We start from the raw sequence: 26,906 nt of genomic DNA on the forward strand, positions 1-26,906 counted from the left end.
AACATGATTAAAAAAAATGTATTTTTAAGCATTAGTTTTACCACTTGCAAAATGTAGATTAGATTTTCTTCTACATTAGTCATTTTATATTATGTACAGTATTTTTAACAGCTTGGTGCATATGTAATTCTGAGTTCAATATGCAGGCTAGAATAAATTTAGTGGATTTAAGTAACCACTTGAACCCCCTTCAGCTTTTTTCTCACTAAAGTTTTCTGAAAATATTAAATCTATGCTTAAGATTTTAATAGTTATTAAACTCATGTCAGGGAATAGAACGATGACAGAAAGTTTAAAAATACTGCAAAGTAAGGAAAAATAATTTACTAAGTGAAAATAAAAGATTACAGGACTTATGTAAATTGGACATATTACATTATATAGAGCACGCAAAGAAAAAAGTTCTTCCTTGTATTTCTTTAATATTCTGTACTATTTCTGTATTTAATCATCTTGAGAACTTATAATTTTCCCATGAGTTAGTGAAAACAACTTAGCATGTGCATGCATGCATTAATTTCATTAATTATCTAATGAATGAGAGATCTTTTGATAAACACTATATATTCTTGAAGAATTAGTATTGTTGCCACTAGACTATTTTACTTAAACATAAACTTATGTCTATACCCAAATCAATCTTCTCATACTATATTATTGTTAGTCAAAGAACATCTTTTCAAATGCTTTATAAGGATTTCAGCCACTTTTCATTATCCTACCATGAAGCTAGATTTTTTTTATTTCTAACCATTTAATCTATATATTTGTAAATTTATATTTATGGTGGTTTATATTTTTCTGATATGTGCTGTTTATTAAGTATTTTAATTTAAGATCAAGATTCATCTCCATTCTATACTCCTTGCCTGAAAGCAGATATAATTCTAGAAACATCATTGATTACAATTTATCTTTTAGTACTCAATAAACTCAATAAATGCAAAAAGAATGAAGTTTTTAATGACCAATTAAAGAAAATAATGACCATCAATTGTGAAAATAATAAAAAGTACAGTAGATTTTATGAGAAAATTAGAGGCATATATTTTCACTCCCAATGGATTAAGAAATGAAAAAGAAACAATAGGATTCAAGATTATTTTATGTATGCCAGGGTTCTGTGAAATAAATGTCATAATTCAAAATTTACTTCAAGTGTGATAATTAATAATTTACTTCAAGAAGACAGGATGGCTTTCTATATCTAAACACCAATATAAATGTAGAAACAAAGATGTAAGAGCAATGATCACTGAAACTAAGGAAAGAATAATGGTAAAATTCTAGAAGTATCATTCATAAATATTTTAAAACCTGCAAACAAATGAGAATGTTGTAACTTGAGAAAATACTGAAAGGGTAAATAATATTATTGACAGAATCATCCATTCATATAATTAAAATGTTGAAAAGTTTTTCTAATTATTATGCTACAAATATAATTTTCACAGGGATTACTTTTCATTTTAATTCATTAAATTTTACAATTTCACAATGCTAACCAGAATTGTGGCTTAAGTCTGATTCTTGTTCTTAGAACTGACACACATATCCTCTATATACAAAAAGTGCATTAGTTTCTATGACTTTGAACCAAAAGTTGAATAACTGCATGTATCATACTATGATACTTCATACATTTCCTCTCTGTGAAAGATGAAACACACACACAAAAATATCTGCCTAACACATTCTGCTGCCTACTCAAATATCTGACAGTTACTCTCTCTGATTTAATTTAAAAGAACTGATTAGTGAAGTTTGACAACAAAGAGAAAAACTGGAGGTTTTTTTTTATTTGTTTAAAAATTGTCTGTTAAAATATAAAGATTCAAATTAATATTGGTATGATCTCAAAAACATATAAGAGCAAAATTACATTCTGAAAGTAAAAGTTTGCTCCAATACTCTATCTTCAAGATTTAAAACAGCATATTCAGTGACTGTTAGTGAACATCATGCATACATACACATAGTGTATATACACATTAAATCATGTATACACACATGAGATTCAGTGGGAACAAAGATATTTCAAAAACTTTCTATTCCAAGTGCATACATATGATAATTTGTAATAATTATATGTAACATATACATTGTTATTTATGCCATTAGAGCTAGACTGCAACTTCACACTATGATTTTATTTTATGCCAAAATCAGAGTATTTCATAGGATTTGCTTTTTATTGCCAAGAAGATGAGAGATTTCTTAATCAACAGTGCTATGATATGTACTATAGTGTGGCATTCTAATATATTGTGGGTACAAATAATTTTCTCAAAAACCATCCCTATTCCAAATGCATTGATTTAAACCTATTCTTACTCTCAAAAATATGCTTAGTATTGATTGCTATAATTTACTTTAACTTCTTTGATTTATCAAAATAGTCTCCAAAAATTAAATCCAAACCTCCTTTGCATGAAGTATCTTACACATTTTACCCAACAATCCAAGTATAAATAGCACTTACAAATTTTTGTCAGGATAGCAATTGTATTATTTATTTAACCCTTAATATTTTAATACTGACTCACAACATAGATGCTTTATCCATATAGATTATGTGCTGTGAAAGAGACAGAAGTACAGGAGAATTCTGAAAATACTGTTACAGTATTAAACACCTGTGCTATCTGGAAGAAATTATTTAGTCTTGCTCAGTTTCTGATTTATTTTTTACCAATGAGATGAGTAGTTAGATTAAAATACCTTTTTTTCTGGATTCTGTCACATTGAGTTTTACTTATTAATATAAAAACCCTAAGTAGCATCTTACATGTTTATATATATTTGTCTTGCTATTGTGAAAAAATGTGAATCGAGTGTAATTTATTTATCTTTACATATATGTATATCAGTAGACTGTCTGAAGAATGACTTAAATTTTTAAAAAATATTTCAAAAGCATTCATTTAAATTTGTCTATATATACACAGTTACAACATATGGGCTGCTACTTGCTTCATATAAAACTGGATTAGTATATAAAATGAAAACTTTCTCATTTATATTGACAATCACTTTCAGATTTCATATTGCTTCAAATATGTACCTTACATTCGATTAACATTTACTTTAAATTTTACAAGTCATTTCAAATGTAAAAACTCACCTATTGAGGCAAATTCAAAGAAAAGCAGTAACTACGTATCAACTGTAATTAAAAATAAAAAGTACAACCTTTTAAGATCTCAAGGGGATACCATATATTACAAAACAAAACAAGGTACATTTTACATAACATGAATGATTTAATAGGCAACGTTACATTGATCTCACTCAGCATAACACATTAAGATAAGACATTTAAAAAAACAATATCTCAGTTCTCTCTACTACTAGTAAATTTAGTACCCTATGATTTACCAGATTCCAAACTAGGATGTTATTATTAAAATTAAAGACTGGATTCTGGAAAATTCCGTTAGGAGTTATATTAACTGACGAATGAATGCAGCATAGTGTGCATAAATTTGCAACAAAAATTATATTTTATTATTGTTTAAAGGTAGTGCTCAATTATTATTTTGTAAAGTTTGTTTTCAGTTTGGGAAGTTAGTTTTCAATGTAAAGAAAAGGTAGGACTTTCTGAAAATTAATGTTGCAGGAGGATGGTTGTGGTCAATTATAAAATATTTTACACAGCCTAGTAATTTAAATGGCTTGGTCTTCTCACATATAAAGAGAGGAGACAAATAGAGAATTTGAAATACATATAAATAATTATGAAATTAAGTAGATGAAAAAAGTGTGACTTGACTATAGTGGAGAAATATGAGACAAACATATTTGGAACTATTTTCTGCTAGAAAAAACAAATTAGATCTTTCTTTCACTGTTCATACAAAAATAAAAATATAATACATGACAGAGCACATGATACTCTGAAAGCTGTCTGTTTAATTATCTTTCACTTTTGATTTTTAATCCATATTTGTTCATTGTAAGAGGTAATATAATGAGTATTTATAAGGAAAACCTTAATATTTTCATTTCACCTTAGTCCTACCTCAATCAACTGAAGAAACTGAGATTAAATTAATTTTCCTGTGCCATCACTAGTTCATAGAGGGTATGAAATTATTAATAGAAATAGCATCATGACATTCATACTACAATGCATCTTGCCCCTTTTCTTAGGAAAACACATCTAATCAGTAAATAATGCAATTTTAAGAAAAGTCTCATAACCCACCTGACATTCAAATTATCACCAACTGTTTGCTACTTCCCAAAAGACTATAATTCCTCAAATAATATCATTGTTCCAACACTTACTACGTGGAAGTTATTTCTATTTCTTTAAGCAGAATAGTTACTACTGGCAGGATCATAGTTTTAGATAATTTTCAATTTTAGGTAATTTTAATTTTAGGTAATTTTCAAGTATATATCTATTGTATAAAAGCTCTTTTTTTTTCTCTCCTGATAAATAGTATGCTGTTGAACTATCTAATCCTAAAAATCTGATGAGAGAAAACTGGTGTCTTATCTTTTGATTTACATTTCTGACTAATACAGAACTAGGACAGCTTTAGAATGGTTATTAATCATTTGCATTATTTCTTCCATATTTATAAGGCTTAGACATGCCTGAACTGAAGTTTCTTTCTCATAGAAATGTTCAGTCACTCTAATTAGCAGAGATGTTAACAAATGTTCTGAAACAAACATGGTGAATACTTTTTTCAGTTTGGTTCAAGTATGGTTTTTATTTTTAAAATGTTTTACTTTTTATTAGTAAATATGTATGCATACTAATTCTATTCATCCTGGAGAATGAGTACATAAACACATCACATCTTGATCATCTATGCTCCTTTTGCCCCTGCCTCCACCCTCCTTACCATTCTTTCCTCAGTTTCCCTACCCGTTTCTGAGAGTCTACCTGCTTCCCATCATCTTTCTTTTGTTTTGATCTAAGCTATTTATATTTTGGGTCACTCATTATAGAGAAACCATGTAATATTTAACCTTCTATGTCTGATTTAGTTCACTTAGTATTACCATCTCAAGGTACATTTATTTTCATATAAATGATTCAAACATATCCTTGTTTAATGGCAAAGTAATAATCCAGTGTGTGTGTATGTGTGTGTGTTTGTGTAGTTTAAAAATTACATTTTTTCTTATCCATTCATCAGTTGATGGCACATAGGCAACTTCCATAATTTAGCTGATTATGATTTATGCTACAATAAACACAAGTATGCATTCATCATTGTAATATGATGACTTTAACTTCTGGAAGAAGATACCCAGAAGAGGTACTGCTGACTCAAAAAAAAATTTTTTTTTTGAAGAATCATTGTACTGATTTTTATAGAGGTTTTACTAGTTTATATTTCTACTAAGAATGTACGAGTGTTCCTTTCTGCCCAAAACCTCACAGTTGTTGTTGTTGCTGCTGTAATTGTTTTGAATCCTTGATAATAGCCATTTTCACTGGAGTAAGATGGAATCTGTATTGATTTTATTTGCATTCTCTAATGTCCAAAGAACCTGAACACTATTTTTTTCAGGTATGCATTGGCCACCTGTATTTCTTCTGAGAAGTGTTTATTCATTTCAATTCACAGTTTTTGGTTGTGTATTTTATTTGAGGGGCTATTTTTTTATTCTTTGTGTATTCTAGATATTGGTCCTGGGTCAAGAATAACTGGCAACTTTTATTTCTCATTCTGTAGGTTGCATCTTTACTATATTGCTTGTTTCCTTGGCTGTGCTGAAGTTTTTTTACTTTAATTAAAATACTACTATTGAATCATGATATTTTATCTTGCATGGTTAGGGCTGTGTTCAGGAAGTCTTTCCCTATGACTATGCCTTCCAAAATTTCAAGAGTTTTCTTTTCAGCACATTCAATGTTTCTGTGTTTATGGATGTGTTTTCTTTTGATTTTAGTACAGTGTGAGAGACATATAATTATATCCATTCTTCTGCACAGGGTAATCAGTTTTCCACACACCATTTATTATTTTTTCCCCCAACATATGTTATTGGCCCTTTTGTCAAAAATCGTATGGCTGAAGGTACTTGGAGTTTTTTCTAAATCTTCTATTCTATTTTCTTGGTCATCATGTATGTTTATATGCCAACACCATTCTGTTTTTACTATTGTAGCTTTGCAGTATAATTTGCACTCTGGTATTGCAATACTCCAGCTTTACTTCTGTGGCTTTGTTGGCATTGATAGAGTTCCCTTTGGGTCCACTTGAATTTTAGATTTTTTCTACTTCTGTCAAAGACACTGACAGTATTTTTATTGGAACTGCATGAAATCTACTTATTAATTTTGGTAATAAGGTTCTTTTGACAATATCAGCTCTCATTATACAAAAAAGGATGTCTTTACATTTTGTAATATGCTCTTTAATCTCTTTTTTTACAGCACTACAGTTTGCACTACAGAGGTTTTCAGTTCCCTTTTTAAAGTTAATTCCTAGGTATTTAAATTTTTTTGAAGCTACTGTGAATTGTGTTATTTTTCTGATTTATTTGTTAGTGAGTTCACTGTTGGTGTAGGAGAATACTACTGATTTTTGTTTTTGCTTTGTGTTTGTGCATCCTGCCACTTTGCTAAATTTATTAGTTTTAAGAATCTTCTAGAGGAAGTTTTTGATTGTTTATATGAAGGGTCATTTCAGCTACAGACAAGTATAATTTCAATTTTTATTTCCTATTCAAAACTCTTTTTTTTCTCTTGTCTGATTGCTCTGGCCAAAGTCACAAGTATTATATTGAATGGAAGTGATGAGAGTGGACACTCACCACTTGTTCCTAACTTGGGGGGAAATGTTTTTTTCCGCCAATTTAGTGTGATATCAGCAGTGAGTTTATCAAAAACAGTTTTTATTATTTAAGATAAAGTATTTCTATCATGAATAGATGTTAGCATTTGTCAAAGGCTTTTTATTCATCTATTGTAATGATATTTGACTTGTCCTCCTTATTTCTATTTATGTACAATAGACTACATTTATTGGTATATGTTGAACCACTCTTGTATCCATGGGATGAAACCAACTTGGTCATGATCTATCATCTTTTTAATTATTTGTTTTATTCGGTTTGCAAGTATCTTATTGAGGTTTTTCAGAAATCTATACGCATTAGGGAAATTGTCCTCTAGTTTTCTTGTTTTTTTCAGTCCTTGTCCACTTTTGTTATATGGATAATGCTAGCTCCCAGGAATGAGCTTGGCAGCATTCCTTTCTTTTTTTGTTGAATCTTTGTCTACTTTTGCTGTTAGAGTAATTCTAGCTCCCATTCTAACTTCAATTCTATCTTCTATTTCATAGAAGAAAAGTACAAATATTAGCACTGGTGCTTTCCAGAAGTTTTCAGATCCTGGGCTTTTCTTAGGTGGTAGGGTTTTTATTACTGCCTCTAGTTCATTGCCTGTTGATAGTTTCTATATTTTCTTCGTTCTGTTTTGGAAATTCATGTGTGTCTATGAATTTATGTTTCATCTAGATTCTCCAATCTATTTGAATATTTTCAAAGTTTTAATAATCTTCTGGTTTTCAGCAGTGCCTACTGTGATTTCACCCTTTCATTTCTAATTGTATTCTTAAGTCTTCTTTTTCCTTTCTTTGGTAGATAAATTTGGCTAAGGATTTATCAATCTTGTTTACCCTTTCAAAGAACAAACTATGATTCACTGATCATTTTATCATTATTTTAGTTTGAATTAAATTAATTTCTACTCTGATCTTCATAATTTTTTGCCTGCTACAAGCTTTGGATTTGGATTGTTCTTGTTTTTCCAGGTCCTCGAGGTTCATCATGAACTTACTAAACTAGGATCACTTTATTTTTCTAATGTGAACATTCAAGGCTGTAACCTTCGCTCTTATGCTTTTTTTCATTGTGTTCCATATGTTTATGTATGTTGTGAGTCCAATGTTGCTTGATTCTGGGAACTTTTCAATTTCTTGGCCTATTTATTATTCAAGCATATATTTCAACGTCGAGTGTTTTCATAGTTTCCGTGGTTTACTTTGCTTTAATTTCTACTTTCATTTTGCTATAAACTGATAGTATACAGGAGGTTATTTCAATTCTTTTATATTTAAACATGCTTTAAGGAAACTTTAAAGAAAGTAATATTTACAGAGAAAAATGTATATTTTGATATTGAATGAAACATTCTAGAGATATGTTAAATTTATTTGTTTGATGGAAAGGTTAAATGCTACTACATCTTTTTTTTAATTAATTGAGTTTATTGGTACAGTCTAGGTATACAATACAGTTATATTCATCATTGGGATTCTGTACCTTTACATAATAGGTCTTGATTCTCATTTTTCCCCTTGTCCCTGCCCTCCCTTCACCCCCTCCTCCCCTCCTCCCCTCCTACTGCTCCTACTCATATTTTTTTCCTCTCCCTTATTACCTTTTCCCCACCCTTCCCACATTCCTTACACCTTTAGCCCTTTACTTCCTATTTCACATTATTAATTATCTCATTAGGATCCTGTGTACTATTATAGTTTTCGCACCAAAGAAACTATTCGGTATTTCAGTTAAAGAAATCTCTGTATGAACATTAAAAATAGGGAATCCTAAAATAAAACTAAAAAGGAAAGTAAAAGAGAAAAGGCAATGATGTAACATTAAAATAATCCTTAATTCTGGAGATGAAAATGGTCCCCGAACATATTTAAATTGCTTCTTGCTCTTATAGTCTTATCTTATTCTTTTTTTCATTATTTAGAGAATACTTTATTAGTTTCTGTCATCAAACCCACGTAGATATGACCTTACATATTTAGTATGATGTGTTACCCCTGTACACATGGAAAAAAAATAAATTAACATTTCTAGACCAATATGGCTGTCCATTTCTGTACAATGCCATGGTACATCTTTGCTAATTTTTGTCTATTTCTGCAAGTAGTATATTGAAGTCCCTCATTATGGATATATTCATGTTTACATGACCATTTATGTCCAGTAGTACTTTTTATAATATTGAGTGCACTGTTGTTCAGTGCCTATTATATACTTAAATTTGTTATCTTTTACCTATTGACTTGTTCCCCTTACTAGTATTTAGTGACCTGTTTCTCTTTTGATCAGTTTTGGCTTGAAGATCACTTTAAAAATGACTGACTCCTGCTTTATTCAGGCTCCTATTCCACAAAGTGTTGTTTTCTATCTTTACACTTTCATTGTATGTATTTCTTTTTGGATGAATTATGTCTCTTGTAGGAAACAGGTGGTTGAAATTTGTTATTTGATCCAATTGGCCAGTTCATTTCTTTTCTCAATTAACATTTAGAAATATTATTATAAAACATTTAATGGATCTTGCCATTGTCTTATTGTTCCAGGACTTACCCCTGTATTTTTTCCTTTTGTTTATTCTTCCTGTAAGATATACACTTTCATTGGGCTCACTGGTGCTGGTGGCCTACTGAGTTTCCCTGTAGGATTTCCTTAAATATATTCTGCAGTGTTGATTTAGTGCCATGAATTTCTTCAGCATTTCATTTTCATGGAAAAGTTTTATGACTCCATCAAATTTGAAGTATACTTTTGTAGGATAGAGAAGTTTGGGCTGACAGTTGTTTCTTTTAGAGCCCCAGCAGCCATGATCAGGAAAAAAAAAAAAAAAAAAAAAAAAAAAAAAAAAAAACTCTTCAGAACACATCAGACAAAGCCCCAGAAATTCCACAGGGAGAATACTAAAAGCTTTTGGAGAAAAACAGCAAATAAGTAAAAAGCCTGTCAGAATAACAGTAGATATCTAATCATAAACTTTAATGGTTGGGAGAGCTTTAAGTATGTTTTAACCCATTTGATTTTTTACACTTTTATTAGGATATGTTTGCAGTACATAATAATTATATTCAATATGGGGAGTTGACACATGTATATAACACATCTTAATTCTTTTTATTTCCCTATTTGATCCCTCCCTCAATCTCTAAAGTGTCTATAGTAAATTTTGTTCTTAATTATTTATACCTTCTAGGTCTCAATATTATCCTTACATTTTTAATATTTACTTTAGTAAACCTGGTATGTATCTTAAAAGATTTGATAAAAGCTTTTAAAAGTCAAAATTATTAACAAGCCTTTCATTTTTCACTAAACTGTAATGTTATCTCCATTTTGTAATATTTACTTCTATTCCCTTGGTTCTATTTTTGAATTTCCATCCATCTCAGAAAAATGTAAATACCAGTTTTATATAAATAAATACTATTACCTGACATGGTAAACCTTTTTGTCTTTTGGGGGGCAGGTACTGGGGAATGAATTCAGAATCTTGCACTTGCCAGGCAGGCACGGAAACAATGAGCTAAGTGCAGGCCCCCTTTTTGTCTTTTTTGAGTTTCTTTTGGCCATTCACCTTTCCGATTCCTATTCCAATAGTCTCCTACTAAAAAATTGATTTTCTAAAAATTAAAGTAGACTTCTGACTAATTCTTAAGTATTAATACACTATTCCATGTTTATTAAGAATTAGCTATTTACTATGACGCTTCAAATTAAAAAGCTTAAATTATAGATTTTTAAGTTTTTAAGTCTTCTTGAATGAATCCTTGAATAGGCATGTGCAAGGACTGAAATTTCGAAGGCTGTAAATAGGACAGAGAAATAGCCGGCATTATTTCAAACCAATTTGTTAAACCAAGCAAACATACACTTCCATTTTTATCACACTTAGAACATAGGGTATAGAAGAAAGGCTCACCCAAATTCTGAGTCTAATATAAAACACCACAAGAAAGCAAGCACTGTGTATGCCTATCATCACAAAGATAAAATTAGTCCTATTTTCCTCTTACTGAAATTGTAGAGAAACATACTTATTTTATTTTGGAACTAAACAAAGAAAAAAATACTCTCCTTAGGAAATTCATAATAAACCATTCCTCCAGTCTATGTTTTGGTTAATTCTCAGAACCTATGTGACTTGAAAAAAACATCAGGCAAGTAATTTAGTTAAAAGTGTTTCCAGAAAACTGATGGTAAAGCTATTGCCTGACAGAAACAAAAATTTAAATCCTTTCTAAAGAAACATGCCTTTGCCAGTCTTCACAGAATATCTACCAATACAGCTTCAAAGAAAATGAACAGAGGTGGGAGGACAGGGGAGAAGTTACACGTAGGAGGACAAAGAGCACTACTAATGGAACCAGGAAATAGCACAGGTGGTACAATTAAGCTTATAGATACTTTGGATATTAGAATTCATGAGTATATATAGAAATACATGTATATGTTTTATGAAGTAATAACTTGAAAAAATAGTTCAAACACTGATAGATCAGAAACAAATATAAAAAACATTAAAAATGTAAAATGTAATCATTGCTTAAAATTCAATGGACCATATTAACAATATTGTATATTGGTGAAGAATTTATTACTACTATTTTAAAATAAAAATGAAGGATATTACCTTAAATATAATCCCCCAAATAAATAAATGACTGTTTGAAAGAGAAGCTAGGAGTCATGAAGAACTAAGAAAGTACAAAATATATCCAATAAGAGTTCCACAAAGACAAGAGACAATGAAAAATCCCCCCAGATTATGAAGACATCAACCTACACATTTAAAATTCCAATGAAAACTAAGTGGGATAAATTTTTAAAAATACACTTAGACAAGTTAGTATAAAATTGTTGAGTATCTGCAATAAAAAGATCTTTAAAACAGCCACCTTTCAATGACACTTCCCACAAATGAGAATTTCAACCACAAGAGTGGAAGACAGAATTCAAAAGACACTAAAATGGTATCTTCTGGGAGGTAAAAAGAAAATAACTGCCAACCCTGAACTTAACACAATGAAAATATTTCTCAAAGGCAGAAAAATAAAATTGAGAACAGATTCAAAATCAAAAACAGTTTGGTGATCACATAGTCTTTGTGAATAAAAGTTTAAGGTATTCCAGTCAGGGACAGGGACTTAGATCAGTAGTACCGTGCAAGCTCAATGTCCTGAGTTCAATTGCCAGGATAGATAGATAGATAGATAGATAGATAGATAGATAGATAGAGATAGATAGATAGATAGATAGATAGATAGATAGATAGTATTCCAATAAATTGTGACTAATTCCACATGAAAATTTCAAGATTTTTAAAAATGAAGAAAAAAATGTGAAATCAACAAAGCTAATTCAACTCTCACTAAATGAAGCATTAATGATACTCTTTATCATTTAAAAGAAATGGAACTGGGCCTGGGATTTAGCTCAGTGGTGACAGTGCCTGCCTCGCTAGTGCAAGGTTCTGTGTTCCATCCCAGGCACCAAAATATAAAAAAATAAAGAAATGGAATTAATAGGAAAAATTTTTCCTTTGAAATAGAGGAGAAGTAATTAGAATTAAAGTACCTTGTTCTATGCCAAAAATAACAACAAACCTTCAGGGATTACCACTCATAATGCCCACTCAAAAACTGGCAGCATATCTGTAAAGACACTGACCCATGAGTTTAGAGCTACTGATTTATGCCAAATGGAGTATTTGACTCTCAGTGTAATGACTGTGTACGCTCGGGGAGCACAACAGAAAGAAAATTTATTTTTTTAAAAAAAGCTTGTTCTCTTGAGCATCTTCTAATGTTTGGGAGATAAGTTTCTGTCAATACTCTTGAAATGGATAGTGATGTTCAAAATTATACACTTCCTCGTAGCAGAGATGACAGAACTGGCCTTGTATATCACAGGAAAACTAAAATGTTACCATATATTTTCTATTATATATCTAACATATTTATAATCTAAGATTATTGTGTGATACATTATAGACTTTCTGACATTTTGTCTTCTTTAATATGCTGATATAATAATGAAAGAAGGTCCAATCTGCTTACATAATAGACTGCATTTGGACGTTATTTTCTAGACACCAGGAGCAAGTAAAGTTTTTGAGCACAGAAGTAATATGATAATAATTATGATTTTTATAAAACTAGTCTAGAAAAGACTAACATTCTGTTTGCAAGAGTACAAACCACCTAGTCATTAAAATAGAAAAGTAAATAGAATGTACCAAATTTATTGAGCATACTTCTCCTTTTCTGCTTTGTTACACTTTCATGATTCACATAACTATACATAGACACATAAATATCAAGATCATCGTTTTTAAGAAATAAAATATTATTGTCAATAGCATCTGTCAATAAATTCTACCTGTTAAATTTTGTTGTTCCCTGATATCCAGTCAGTTTGAGGAAAGATCTTTTACAAAGAAGAGCTTTTTTTTTTTTTTTTACACTGAGTCATATAAGTGGCTTTTCTCTAACATGCATTTTTAAATTTATCTACAGGTAAAAGTCACCCAGCATTCTACAAAAATATGCATATAAGTGAAAAATCACTCACAATGTAATGTGATAGTTTTAAAAAGAGAACATTTCACTATTGTTTAAAATAAAAGGTCATAAAATCAAACATTTTAAAAATAGACATTTTTCCACTATACCTGTAGTTTGACCTCGTGCATTTTTATATAAAGAAGTGTTTCTCAAAAGGAAAACTGTCAAGAAATATAGCCCAGTATTCACAGTTTGATGAATCTGAAACATGTACTTCCAATTGAGAGATACAATTGCAAACAACAGCCTGCACAAATGAAACAGAGAAAAACTGACTGAGGAGGTACAATAGAATTCAGTGTACCTTTGGAAACTAAAGCTGTAATCCAGTTTGTAAGAAAATAAAGAATGGAAGTATTGGCCTAAACTCCACTGAATCACAGAAGCCTAACACAATACAACACAAGTGACATCCTTTTCTCAAAGAGACACAAGGCTCATTGAGCCAGGCGATTCAATTACCCTCTCAACCTGGAAAGAATTCCCCTCCTGTGTTGAGGTCCACTGGCAGAGCAATATGGGACAGCCTACATTGTATACAGTCAGTAAATACCTAAAAAGCTGCAGGCTTCAAAGAACAAGAATCTTTGACCTTTCATGATTGCTACAGTGATTCTTCAACAAAAACATTACTTACAATAGTCTCTTAAAAGCCTGACAAAAGATTACATTTTCATTAAATATCTTCAAATATCTTATATTCATATGGAAATTTGTTTAAATAAATACCTAAGCACAATGCTTCATTAAGTAGTAAAGAATATGAACAGATTAATGAAATGGAAAGAGGGTTTCCTAAAATAGAGATGATTCTGATCTTGCTTAGACATTTTATAATGTCTTTTCAAATAATATCACCAGGGCCGGGGATTTAGCTCAGTGGTTTGGTGGCCTACCTTGCAAGAGCAAGGGCCCGAGTTCAATCCCTGGTACCAAAAAAAAAAAATAAAAAAAGAATCAAATAATATCATCAATCATTCTTTGTCATTTTCCCTATAAATTTGTAAGGACCTTGAATAAGAGGAGTGGCTATTAGTCAGAATCCCACAATAACTACTGAATTTTGGAATAGTTAGGGAAAATTTGGATAGCATGGTCTTCCAAGGTGATATGTCATCCTTCTCATACCTTCTCATGCTTGATGTCAGAACTGACAGGTGTTAGCCAAATCATTTCAGACTTCAAATTTGGATATTTTACTTCACTTCTTTTCTGATGAGATTATTATCGCTTTTTAAATTTCTATATATTGTACATAAATTATTTGCTTTTGCTAGGAAGACAAAAGTCCTTTGATGATGAATGTTTGGGATACTATGTAGTTAATAAGCTCTTAAACAAATTTGTCTAAATTATAAAACAAACACAAGCATTGATGAATAAATCTCAAATATTGGGTATGCTACTCAAATATTTTCACAAGCGAATCCCCAGCTAAATGCCTTGTCTCTAGCCCATTTCTCTTTTTCATGTAATCTAGGATCTACTTTGGTGATGCTGCATTTATTATATTTCTCTAACCTGGGCCCATGTGTGATCACATTCCTGTGTACTAAAAACTCTTCCTTGATTACATGCACTGCAGTAACAGCCACATTCAGTTATAATCATCAGTATTTTAATGTGCCCATTCTTACTCTTGGTTATGAACTTCTTAAACTGATGGCCACAGCAGGAACCCGGTCTCACCTGGTACCCCAGCACTACATTTGGAAAATATAAGGTGTTCAATAAATAACCTCAACAACAAAATAGCAATCACTTGTACAGTATTTACCATATAGAGCGAACAGTGAAATAAATATGCTACATCAATAAAATATTTAAGTAATTCCTACATTAGACATTTTCACATACAAATATTATTCAGCTTGCACCACAATTTTATAAGACAAATGGCAATATTTTCTTCATCAGTGGAAGCAAAGAAATAATTTTCCCTGGGCTCATAGTAAGCACTGTAGTTCATCTAAAAATTCAACCCAGACATCATATCATAATAAATCTTACCAAGCAGATCAATGTCATACACATATACATAAGTAATAAATTAGTTTGAAATCTTAAATCTATATAAATTTGCCTACCACTTTCTTCCTTAAATAATTGACATATTAAGAAATTATCTTTATATATAAAAAGGTAACTGGTACTTGAGGACAAATTGCATGAGTGTTTACAGTGTTTTGAAACATTAATTTTGAACCTTGTAAAAAGAAATAATATCTACAACCTTATGAGATACTTTCTCACTTGTGCTTCTTAATGGTTAAGGCACTTGTCCAAGGATTTCCACTGATGCTTTCACAAGACAATAGCTACTATTAATTATTCAATCAATCAACTATTCTGTTAATGAATGAAATCTGCACTTAGACTTCCACTGATTTAAAAAAAAACCCTAAATATCAAAGCTCTCTTTATTCTACTAATGTCCACAAAAGCCTATTCTTTTCCTTTTCCTTTTCTTTAGTTAAAACTGCACCAGTCTCTAAGAATTATTTCAAATGTTAACAAAATTGACTTTCAATAAAGGTAAGAAGTCATTTCCTTCATTATCTCAGTATGCCAGATTTAACAGCAAAGAATATTATAAAACAATATATTCAGCAAATTTGTGATGTTTTTATCATCAATGATAACTCATATATAAGCATTTTTGTGACATTAAGACGCTCAATGAATGTCTTGTTAAAAAAGAACAAATTTCAACATAAAATAATTTTAAGAAAAATTCAATATTAACTAGATGTGATGGCACATGCCTATAATCCCAGCGCTCAGGAGGCTGAGGCAGGAGGATGCTGTGAGTTCGAGACCAGCCTGGGCTACATAGTGAGTTCCAGGTCAGTCTCAACTACATAGTGAGACCCTGTCTCAAAAAACAAAACAAAACAAAACAATGCAATATGTATTTTTATAAAATATAAATTAAAAGTTTGAAGAGCTTAATTAATAAAATGTGCCAATTTTCAAATGCCTATATATATATATTTTAATGTTTAGTCAAATTTATTATGAAAAGCTTTATACATTAACCAGGGTAATGGTAACCGAGCTCAGGGTACTAATTTTCATTTGCATAGCTATATCTTAATTTACCTTATTTGCAATACTTGTGATGAATGATTTAATATCTAGATTAGTTGGACAGCTCTTCTGGCAGGGGGCATCTGCACATTTCAGGCACCTAGGGTTTAAAATATCTGTGTTAATATTACTACAAGGTAAATGACATAATTTTCTACATATATTTTCATCTTATATTAATTCGGAGTTAATGTCTAGTAAGCATAAATAAAATTAGGCTATTTTAGGTATAAAACTTTAAAAAATAATTACCTATTAACTGTATTTCACCTTTTGCACACTTCCTGAGATGTGTGAAACAGAACCACTCTAGGTAATAACTGTCTAGCCACTCAGTGCTCCTCTTCAATTTAAGAGGATCATACCTAAAACACATCATTCACTCCTTTGCTATAATAATTTTGATTCCTCATTATATCGACAATGCTAAAAGCACACAATACTCTATGATAGTTTGTATGTTTTAGTGACTACAATCATCATACAAATGGAAAGATAAAGTCTCCTGTTTTACTACTTTCAGTGTTCTTTTTTGTTCCCTTCCTCCCTCCTTCTATTTTTCTGTTTATAAATCTATGTTCCATTCATAAAACCCCTGGGTTCTGTAGCAGTTGCTTCACAAAACAGCCCAAACCCATCCTCTTCACAATCAAATTATATGTCCCCACTAACTGCCTTGATTCTACTAAAGAAAAAGGACTCAAGGCCACATGGTCTTTCCAATAGCAGTCTTCACCCAATTTCGAGGCAATGAGAGATTAGTGGACTCTAACCCCACCTGCTCATTTGGGAAACTAGTTTAGTTTGCAGGGATTCATTGAAATCTTTATTGTGACTACTCAATTCTACTTCCTTGCACTTGTACAAATGTTGACATTCAAATGGAGTTCTTACATTTCAATTTTATCATAAAATCTTCTTTCTGAAGAATTAGCCAGAGACACTTCCTATTTTAGTTCACTGAGGAGACATCTTTGATACGATGATTGATGTGTGTCATACAATGCACAAAGGAGGTCTGGTGACTCTCTTACTAGTATGAGAATCTGCACTTTGAGAAAAGGAACCTCTAAGGTAACTCTGGCATGTGTTTAGAACCACATTGTGAGAAGGGCTGAAACTTCTGGTTAGAACAATCTTTATTTGTACATTATGTGTGCATTTGTTCAATTGCTCACTTAATAAATATTTAATGAGTTCCTGTGCTAGGGCTTGAGTGTATCTACCAGGTGTTTGTTGGAGTCCTAGTCCTCAGAATGATGGTGTGGAATCTTTAAAACATAGGTCCTAATGGGAAGTAATTAGGTCACAGAAGACACTGTTCTCACAATGAAATCATGTAGTTCTTGTGGGAACTTGATTGGTTCATGCAAAAAAGTTGTTATAGAAGAGCAAGCTGAGTCCCTCCCCAGTCTCCCCAGACCTTCTGCTTTGTCATTCAATCTCTAGCTCTCACAGGCACTCCTGCTGTGATGCCCTATTAAAGGTCTTTGTCAGAGTATGCGACATGCTACTTGCACTTTCAGGCTCCAAAATTGCGAGCTAATCAAATTTATTTTCTTTACACATTACTTAGCCTCAAGCATTTCACTATGATAACAGAGAACAGACTCATTCATTTTGCTATATGACAGATCCTAGGATATGAGAATATAAAAGTGGCTAACAATACTACCTTGTTCTCTCATGGAGCTTGAAGTCTGGAAAAGTCCAGACACACCTCATTTCAACATTGAAGATAGAATACAGCATGTTATATATTCCTTCTGCATTGCTTTGCAATGTATGCTTTAGGTCATACTTCAATAAATTATATTTTGAATCATGTACAGTGTTTCAAGAAAAAAATCATAAGTATGAATAGATAGGAATTCAACTAAATGATAGATGTGAATATAACAATGGCATTTACAGAAATAATAGGAAAAGGTTTAATAACTACATTTCACAGAGGAATATGGAAAATCAAAAGAATATGGAAATGTGCAATATAAGCAGTGTAGATTTTGGTGAGATGCAGCATTTCCTCAGCAGAGGGAAATAATCCTGGAGGGAGAGTTGGAAAGCTTGTTGAAAAGAGTAATATTTGGACAGAACTTTGATGTATGACTGAATGTTAGGAGAACAAATGATGGTTTGGAGTTAGAGAGTAAGGTCACTTTTTAATAGCATGATTGAAGAGTAGAAAAAATACTGAAAGTTCTTGGAAAGAGAAGAATTGCCAGGATAAGTGAAGTAATGGAATTTAGTCAGACTCACCACGAATGGTTATAGACAGAAATTATTCTAAAGGTATACAAGTTTCACATATGTAATAAAACCAGAATTACTCAGTGACAAAGGTGAATAACAGGCTCATTTTCTATCCACTTCTATGTGTTAAGACCTTCATGCATTTTCTTCAAGGAAATAATACCTGTTTCCATGTCATTATTTTATAAGGGAGTCTGAACCCATTTCTCAGTACCTAATTAATATCTTGTTTTTAAATCTGATCTCTTTTCACTGGTTTGTGCCCTTAGCTGTCTCTCTAAATTAAATTTTACACAATGAGTACCAAAGGCTTTTCATAATCAATTGTCCTCTCTGAAATGTAGTTATTAAACCTCTTCCTTTTATTTCTGTAAATGCCATTGTTATATTCACATCTATCATTTAGTTGAATTCCTATCTATTCATACTTATGATTTTTTTCTTGAAACACTGTACATGATTCAAAATATAATTTATTGAAAGTATGACCTAAAGCATACATTGCAAAGCAATGCAGAAGGAATATATAACATGCTCTTTTCTATACTCAATGTTGAAATGAGGAGATATTTCTACATTTTACCATCATGTGGAACAGTATGTTGAGCATTAGAAGTGGTTTGAAGAATATCCTAATTTACGGTAATACAATACAACTAAAATTTAGCAAATAATGTACTGTCTTAAATATTTTCTCATTATAAGTGAGTCATTTGAAGAGTTTAAAAATATTTGCCATTACACAGGAATAGAGATACACAGAGACAGAGGGAGGGAGAAAGAGAGAAAAAAAGAAAGGGAGAGGAAGAGATCTCATACAGATTCTGGTTATCCCTAATGAAGTCACAAGTTTTCTGCTTTTCTTTTTTTCTAACACCTAATTTGAATAATAAGGTAATTAAAAAATAAACTTATAATGTCAGTAGTTATAAATGAAACAAATTAATATTCAGTGAATTTTTCTGTTCTAACAAAGAAATCTTAAATTCAACACAAACAGATTCACTTAACAGCATTGACAATGTAAGGATTTTTAGTTGTGGTTATTAAGCCTCTTTACCAAATAATTCTCCTTTTATTATTGAGCTAGTTCACAAATAACAGCTGTTGGAAATGTCAGATGTTAATGAGGCAGGGCAACGCAAACCTGAATTGTAGCATTCTTTTTTTCTTTGGTGCTATGAATATGCCAGAATGGGCAGACTCTGATAATAATACCATCTTGCAATTCTCTAAGCGCTCTGCAGACTAAAGTGCATCAGGCTGCCATTAATCCCACTTATCACTCTGACAGCTCAGTAATTACACTACTGCTATAGCCAGGTAGTCCTAATAAAATATCAACCACTGCACTGGAATGCAGACTGGTGAGATGTTTTATTAAACTTGGGGGAGTTTGATCATCAAGTGACATTATTGTTGACCTATTTTTCTATTTGACAATAAATTATCCTTTGACCATGCCATAATAGACATTACAGCATGCATTTCCTGTACCAAATCAGAAAGGTAATGCATTACAATGATGTAGGCAAATGGTGTAAATAAAATAGCAGAAATGCATGTGAGAATGTTATTACCTAAATTGCTTTAAATGATTGATACCACAAAAAAATCACAGACACAGTACTTAGGGGAATATGTCAACAATTATTGTAAACCGCAGTTTTACATACATTTTTCCTTAGAAGTACCACTTAAATTACACTTGTTTTTATCTTCAGTCATTTAATTCCTCTTTCACCTTTCCCAGTTATTCTCTTATATGAATGCAGTTTTCTTTTAAATGCATTGCAAAAGGCAAAAGTTAATTCAGATAAACAGGATAACATTTTAATCTCCCAGTAACTACATTTACACTGAGTATACTAGATCACTGTAAAAGCAATAAAATATCTTAAATTTGTTAACTACTGATAATTGTTTTACATTGCTATATTTAGTAGATAGTATAAAATGTAATTCATTAAATACAAAATGCAGCATTCTCAATAATGTTAACTTTCCATGGTTCTACACAGCCATAAAATATGTGAAAACATTAGCACTGCTATTTAAGAGAATACTCAAATTATATTTATCAAATATCATCAATAGAGAGAGAGAGATGAGTTCTCTACCCATATGTCAGCGAGACAGGACAGTTTTACTCTATAGACTAACACCAAAAATATTGTAGTGATTAATGAAGTTAGTGGCACTTCATTCTTCATGCATCTGAGAATAGATACCTGGTTCTTTTATCTTTTAAGTATCCATAGCAAGTGGAACTGCAACCTATATTTGTTAAATAATGTAATAATTCACAAGCATAAATAACTTAATTCCTCAGAAACATGCAAATACACACAAACACACATGCAAATGTAGCTGAAAACCTTGAAATTCACTTTATATTATCTTGGTTTGCTAGATTTTTGGTTAACTCAACCAGCACTTTTCATAATACTCTGTATAATCTACCTCGATCTATTTATATTGGAACTGGGAAAATTAGTATTTCTTAAAAATTAAACTATTTTCTCAACATTGATATTATATTTCCTCAGATCTTGATGTTTAGTGGCAGCTTTTGGAAGATCTACTTACCCGAGATACAAAAGATCTGTACCCTGTAACACTGGTGTGGGCAAAAACATAGGCTAATATCTTTCACTGAATGTGCAATGTTACTGCTGAAAACTCAGGAACAGGTTGAATGTAAGGGTTGCAAGTCAAGAAATAAAGGTCAGAAGTGTCAGATATGTGTCTCAGTTTCACAGCATTCACATCTTGTACCCAGATTGTGGCATAATTAAAGGACTCAACAGAGATGGCTGGTATCTTTAAAACGTGATAAAACTAATCTCTTGTTCTGATCCAGTAAACAATCGGGCCAAAGCTATCCATAGGTTCCAATAATTCTCTGGGTATTTTTACAGCTCTGCTTCTCTCAATATTCCATTAACAGCCCTTTCCATGGACTTTCTGATGCTGCTTCTCTGATTACACACCAGGGTCTTACTGGCTTAGGGGTATTTGGAACTAACTTTGAATATCAGCAATATGCATCTTGGCTCAGTTTTTACATTCTGCTGAGCTGGAAGCTATGGCAACATCATTAAAAGTAACTGAATTTTAATACCATGCACCATTCTGCCTTTTAAACCACATCTATGATATCCAGTTTTAAGGCTTTAATTTTTTATTTTTATGTGCAAGCTAATACCAAACATAATTTTTAAACAGAGCTACTTATCTACTAGAAATTTCCATTCACATGTACATGCTTCAAAACAACTCAAGAGAGAAAAATTTACAATTGTTCATAATTCACAAAACTAATAGCCAAAATAATGCATTTGATGAAAATTATCTTGACCTTGAAACTAAAACATAATGAACTTTCCTACAAAGATTCTGTAGTCTGTCAATAGATTATTAGTTTTCTCAAATACCTTAAGAGTGTATAGTTTACACTTTGCTCATATTTTGAATTAAACAAAGATTTATGTTTAACTTAGAAATTGTTCTTTGCTTTCACTTATAATCTCCATTGTAATGATGTGAAAACCAAGGATCCAGTAATGTTCCAAAGACTAGGGCTATGGCAGCTGATGGTAACTAAAGGAAGACATTTAGCACCTTATAACCAGGACTATCACATCCACATATAAAGATGGCTTAGAACTTTAAAAGGTGGTGTTTTATTGATTCAATTTTTTTAAACACGAGTGCTTGCTTGTTAGACCTATATGAAGACTAGCAGAAAAGCAGATAAGAACTCATCCAACTAGAGCACAACACGATCTCTCCTAGTCCAATTTTAGTTTAAGAAAAATAATCTAAAAGATAATTTTGATTCTTTCTTCAAGAGACATCTCAAATCAAGATGAAATGGTAGGATTTTGTGGGATCACACAGTTTTGAAAGATTATTTAATCTTAATAGTCACAGAGGTATTGCTACTAAGAAAACAGAGGTAACTTTTCCTAAACCTTCTCAAGAGTTTAGGAAAATTTTTCTAACTCAACCCATTACCCTTTCTATTCTTCAGTTTTCATTTTTCTCTAATTAATGTTGTTACTAGAAAGTTCACTTGTTTACTATTTTTAAGCAACTATCGGTTAGTCATTTGTGCTGGAAAGATAATTTTATTAGCACCTTATTCTTTTAAAAACTAGATATAGTACAAAATAGTAATAAGAAATTACAAACTTATGTACATATTATCTTACAAGTAAATAGTATGTCCACAGAAACAGTACATATCACCATTGAAATCTTTAAACAAACACTGACCTATTATTACAAAATAGAAAGAATACCATCATAAATGCTGAACAAAGCTGCTCTTAATCTCACAGTGTTTCTTTTTCACCCTTAGAAATAGATTTTGGAAGGGGATATGGAAAGAAAATTGAAAGTAAATCGTGTACAAAGGTAGAACAAAAAGAATAAAGGGAAAAAGGGTATGTTAATGAATTCAGAAAGGTTTAGTGGAAAAAACTTGAACATATGCACAGAAAGAAATAATTAAGCATGAAAAAATTTAAAACTCGAAATAAGGCAAGTCTTTAAAGTTTTCTCAAAGTAGCAGGACTCTTTAAGATGTTGAAAGCGTAAAGACTATGTAATAAAACAAGACTTAAATAACAATGACTAAACTTGCTATAAATTGGTTTATGTTATTTTCCAAATGAATGTTACTGGTTATTTTGCTGAGAATTGTAGGGGAGATTAAGACCAATATAGGTTGCAGCAACAAAGGAAAATTGTTCCCATTTTCAACTTCTGTTGCAAATTTACTTAAATAGCGTAAGATGGTGACTTAGAAATTTAATGGCTGACCAAGACCCGTCATGTAAAGGTATAAGATCCCAATAATGAATGTAACTGTATTGTATACCTAAAATGTACCAGTAAACTCAATGAGAAAAAAAAAAAGAAATTGAATAGCTGAAATGGAATGGGCAATAAGTGATTATATTACAGCTATGAGAAACAACTTAATATTAAGTATTCACCAGTATTTTTATATCGATAATGCAGTAGCAAAGCCAAATTAATGAATACAGAATTGTGACCATTGTGATATGTCAACTGAGTAAGAAGTGCCTAGCAGTTTAATAAATCCGGCTATATCTTCAGATGAGTGACATCTATGCCAGGAAACTGAGGAAGGAACACCCATACAAGATGTAGGTGGCACCAACCGATGGGCTTGTAACTTGGACAGAGTAAAAATGGACAGAAATGTCCGTCATTTTATTTTTCCCAGAGGATCTCCATTCTTTGCCATTGCCTTTGGCAGGTGGGCTCCAGTTCCTTAAACTTTCTAGCAGAGACGCTTCAGCTTTGCAGTTCAGTCTCTTGCGCCTTCTGACACAGACTCTCACTGGTGACTTTTCAGAGCTTCCAGTCCTTTGACTGCTACTGAATCCTCCTGTTCTCCCATACCTAGGCAGCCATTTTGGAATCTGCCTCCTCTGATTCCACAAAGAGCCCTTGAGACTCTTCTGCTTCTGATCCTATAAGCCTGCTTAATAAAACCCTTGCATAATTATAATTATGCACATATCACTTATGGATTCTGTTCCTCTAGAGAACCTTAACTAATTCAAAAATAGAAGTATTTATCCAATTTTTTTCTGCTCATTAGACATCTATCTAGATGCTAAAACATCATGTATAACTTGATTGTGTAGCTGCATGTACCATAAAAATGCTTTAATTTAGAAAATCAGAGACTACTACAGGTACAAGTTCTGCTGTACCTATGGATGGATGGATGGATGGATGGATGGTCTTATTAGCTACATTCGTTTAGGAAACCATTCTTCATCCACTGTAGTGATGTTTGAAGTGGAAAGAATCTAAAGCAATTGAGAAGGAGGTAATAGATTCAAAGGAAGGTAAGTAGTTTTCCCTGCCTTGTTGTTGTAATGAAATAATGATAAACCACAGTCCTAGAACTGTTTTAGTGATAAAATCTGGTGATCTTAAATAGCCATCAGAAGCAAATCAGATAATATATATGGACAATGTGTTATATAATATATATGGATGCATATAATATATAAAATATATTGATATATTACAATACATGTGGAGAGAGAGAGTGAGAAAGACAGAAAGTGCGTGTGGGTTTGTGCATGCACCCAGACATACATGCATGCTAACAATAATGAAGTGCTCAAATATTTTGGTCCTTCAAAGCATTTAAATTTATTAACTCTAAAACTGCAGGATACAGGTTAAAAGTATGGATTCTGAAAAAAATTAAAATAAAAGAGTATGGATTCTGGTGCCTATTTAATACTTGCCTTCACTATACTGGTTTTCAGACTTCAGGCAAATGACCTAATCTCTTTGGAGCATGAGTTTTCTCATATGCAAATGTGATACTAATTCGTACTTTAGAGATTTGTTGTGATACTTTTAAAAGATTTTATGGTTATACTAAACATTACTTACTTTAGTAATTTAACGGCTATTGTTTATAACTCTCAAAATGTTCTGATAGTTATGCATTTCTCTTCTTTAATGTTTAAGAGACTAGTAAAGAGTTGTAATATAATGGCTTACAGTTATTTATATACATTAAACAGACATCTGACAAATATGAGCTTTAAGTGCTCATATCAGAAGAAGGAAGTTATTTCCATTTCAGGAGACAGAGATATTACTGAGAGATATGTGTGGTGGAAGTTAAAGGTCAAGTTGGATTTGTCACGTAGAAATGATAATATTCAAGCTTCACACTACAAGTTCAGTATGCATATGTGGTTATCCTAATTCCTACCGCAGATACCAGTGCACCATAAACATTTTCGCTGCCACACAAAGTGGGATGGCTGAACGCAGGAAATGAATAAGGGGGGAAACTCTATTGCCTAATCAGCCTATTAGATAGTAAAAAGGCAGACTATACATTCAGCCATGGAATAGACTGTCATTGAGGCACCTATGCCAGTGAAGTTCAACCTTTTAGAGCTCTCAGGGATACAAACAACCTGCTGCAGCACACACGCCATAGCTTTGCCACCACTAGCCCATGCCAATGACTGGCACATATACAGATGTTTATACACATTTATGGGAAATTCCTCAGCTACTGCCTTTCTTCAAAAATAAAACCATAGAAATATATGTCCAACTTATCAATGACCAAACGCTATTTATATGGATGGAATACTTCTTGAGGATTTTGGCTGTGTCCCCAATCTAATGGTATGATATAAATATATTCCTCAACTAAATATTAGTAAATTAGTGATTATAGGTTGTTTCCCTATAAATTGGAAAATTAAAGATGATACATTGGATTGCACAGTGCACTGTGAAACTTATGCTTCAAAAAAATGGCTAGTCTAACTTACTATAGACTTAGCTGTTTTTTATTAGGGATGTATGTTCTTTATTAGGTAAATATCTCATGGCTACACCTGGTAAGTATGAAAATCCATGTACTAATAGGTACTTGTTCATTTTTGCTCTACACATTATTAGTGCTTCCATATATTCAATATCCATGTCAGACTCCCCTTCTGTTTTTTATTGATGCTATCTGGTAAGAGGTAACAACATAATTGTTATTCTCCAGATTAGGATGTTTTCCTTTGTAAAATATGCTATCTAAGTATAAATACGATCTTTCTTTCAGTAAGTGTTCATAGTCAAGGTAATACTTATATTATGAAGCATTTTAATTTGAATTAAGCTTAAATGAATATGACCACATATGCATTTAGTTAGTATGTAGCCATTTCTAAAGGTCCCAGGTTCATAGTATATTTTGGAGTTCAACACACCATTGTATTTTAAATACAAATCATATACAAGTTTTTTCCAAACAATATATTCTTGCTCACAACAATTGTGGTCCCCTTCACATTTCAGAGAGCTATTACATGATCTCAATACACATTTGATCCTTTACAGACCTTACAGGAAACTGGGTGACAGTACTGACAGTTTTTATTATAGCTTTTCTACTACACAATAATCTTATTTCACCCGGACTATTTCCTCAGTAGTGTCATACACTCTTTGATTTATATCAAGAATTCTTCAGGCTTCATAGAAAAAGAACATCATTGTTTTGTGTTCTACACATATACACTGCAAAATAGTTTTTCAAATTTTGAAATCTTTGTATGTTAATGTCAATGAAGCCACTTTAGAAAAAGTAACAAAAGTAGTTTTATATATATA

At 31.7% G+C, this 26,906-nt stretch overlaps 1 protein-coding gene across 1 annotated transcript in view; it reads right to left on the reverse strand.

Annotated features, from left to right (window-relative positions):
- The window catches only part of Dpyd (dihydropyrimidine dehydrogenase), an 826,486-nt gene that overhangs the window by 640,445 nt on the left and 159,135 nt on the right, over positions 1-26,906 (reverse strand). Inside the window, exon 5 of the mRNA XM_010639922.3 lies at positions 16,470-16,557. Within this exon, the coding sequence (XP_010638224.1) occupies positions 16,470-16,557 (88 nt within the window). The remainder of the gene's footprint in view (positions 1-16,469; positions 16,558-26,906) is intronic.

Source organism: Fukomys damarensis, unplaced genomic scaffold (assembly GCF_012274545.1).
Source record: "Fukomys damarensis isolate Sample0158 unplaced genomic scaffold, DMR_v1.0_HiC HiC_scaffold_33, whole genome shotgun sequence".
NCBI lineage: Eukaryota > Metazoa > Chordata > Mammalia > Rodentia > Bathyergidae > Fukomys > Fukomys damarensis.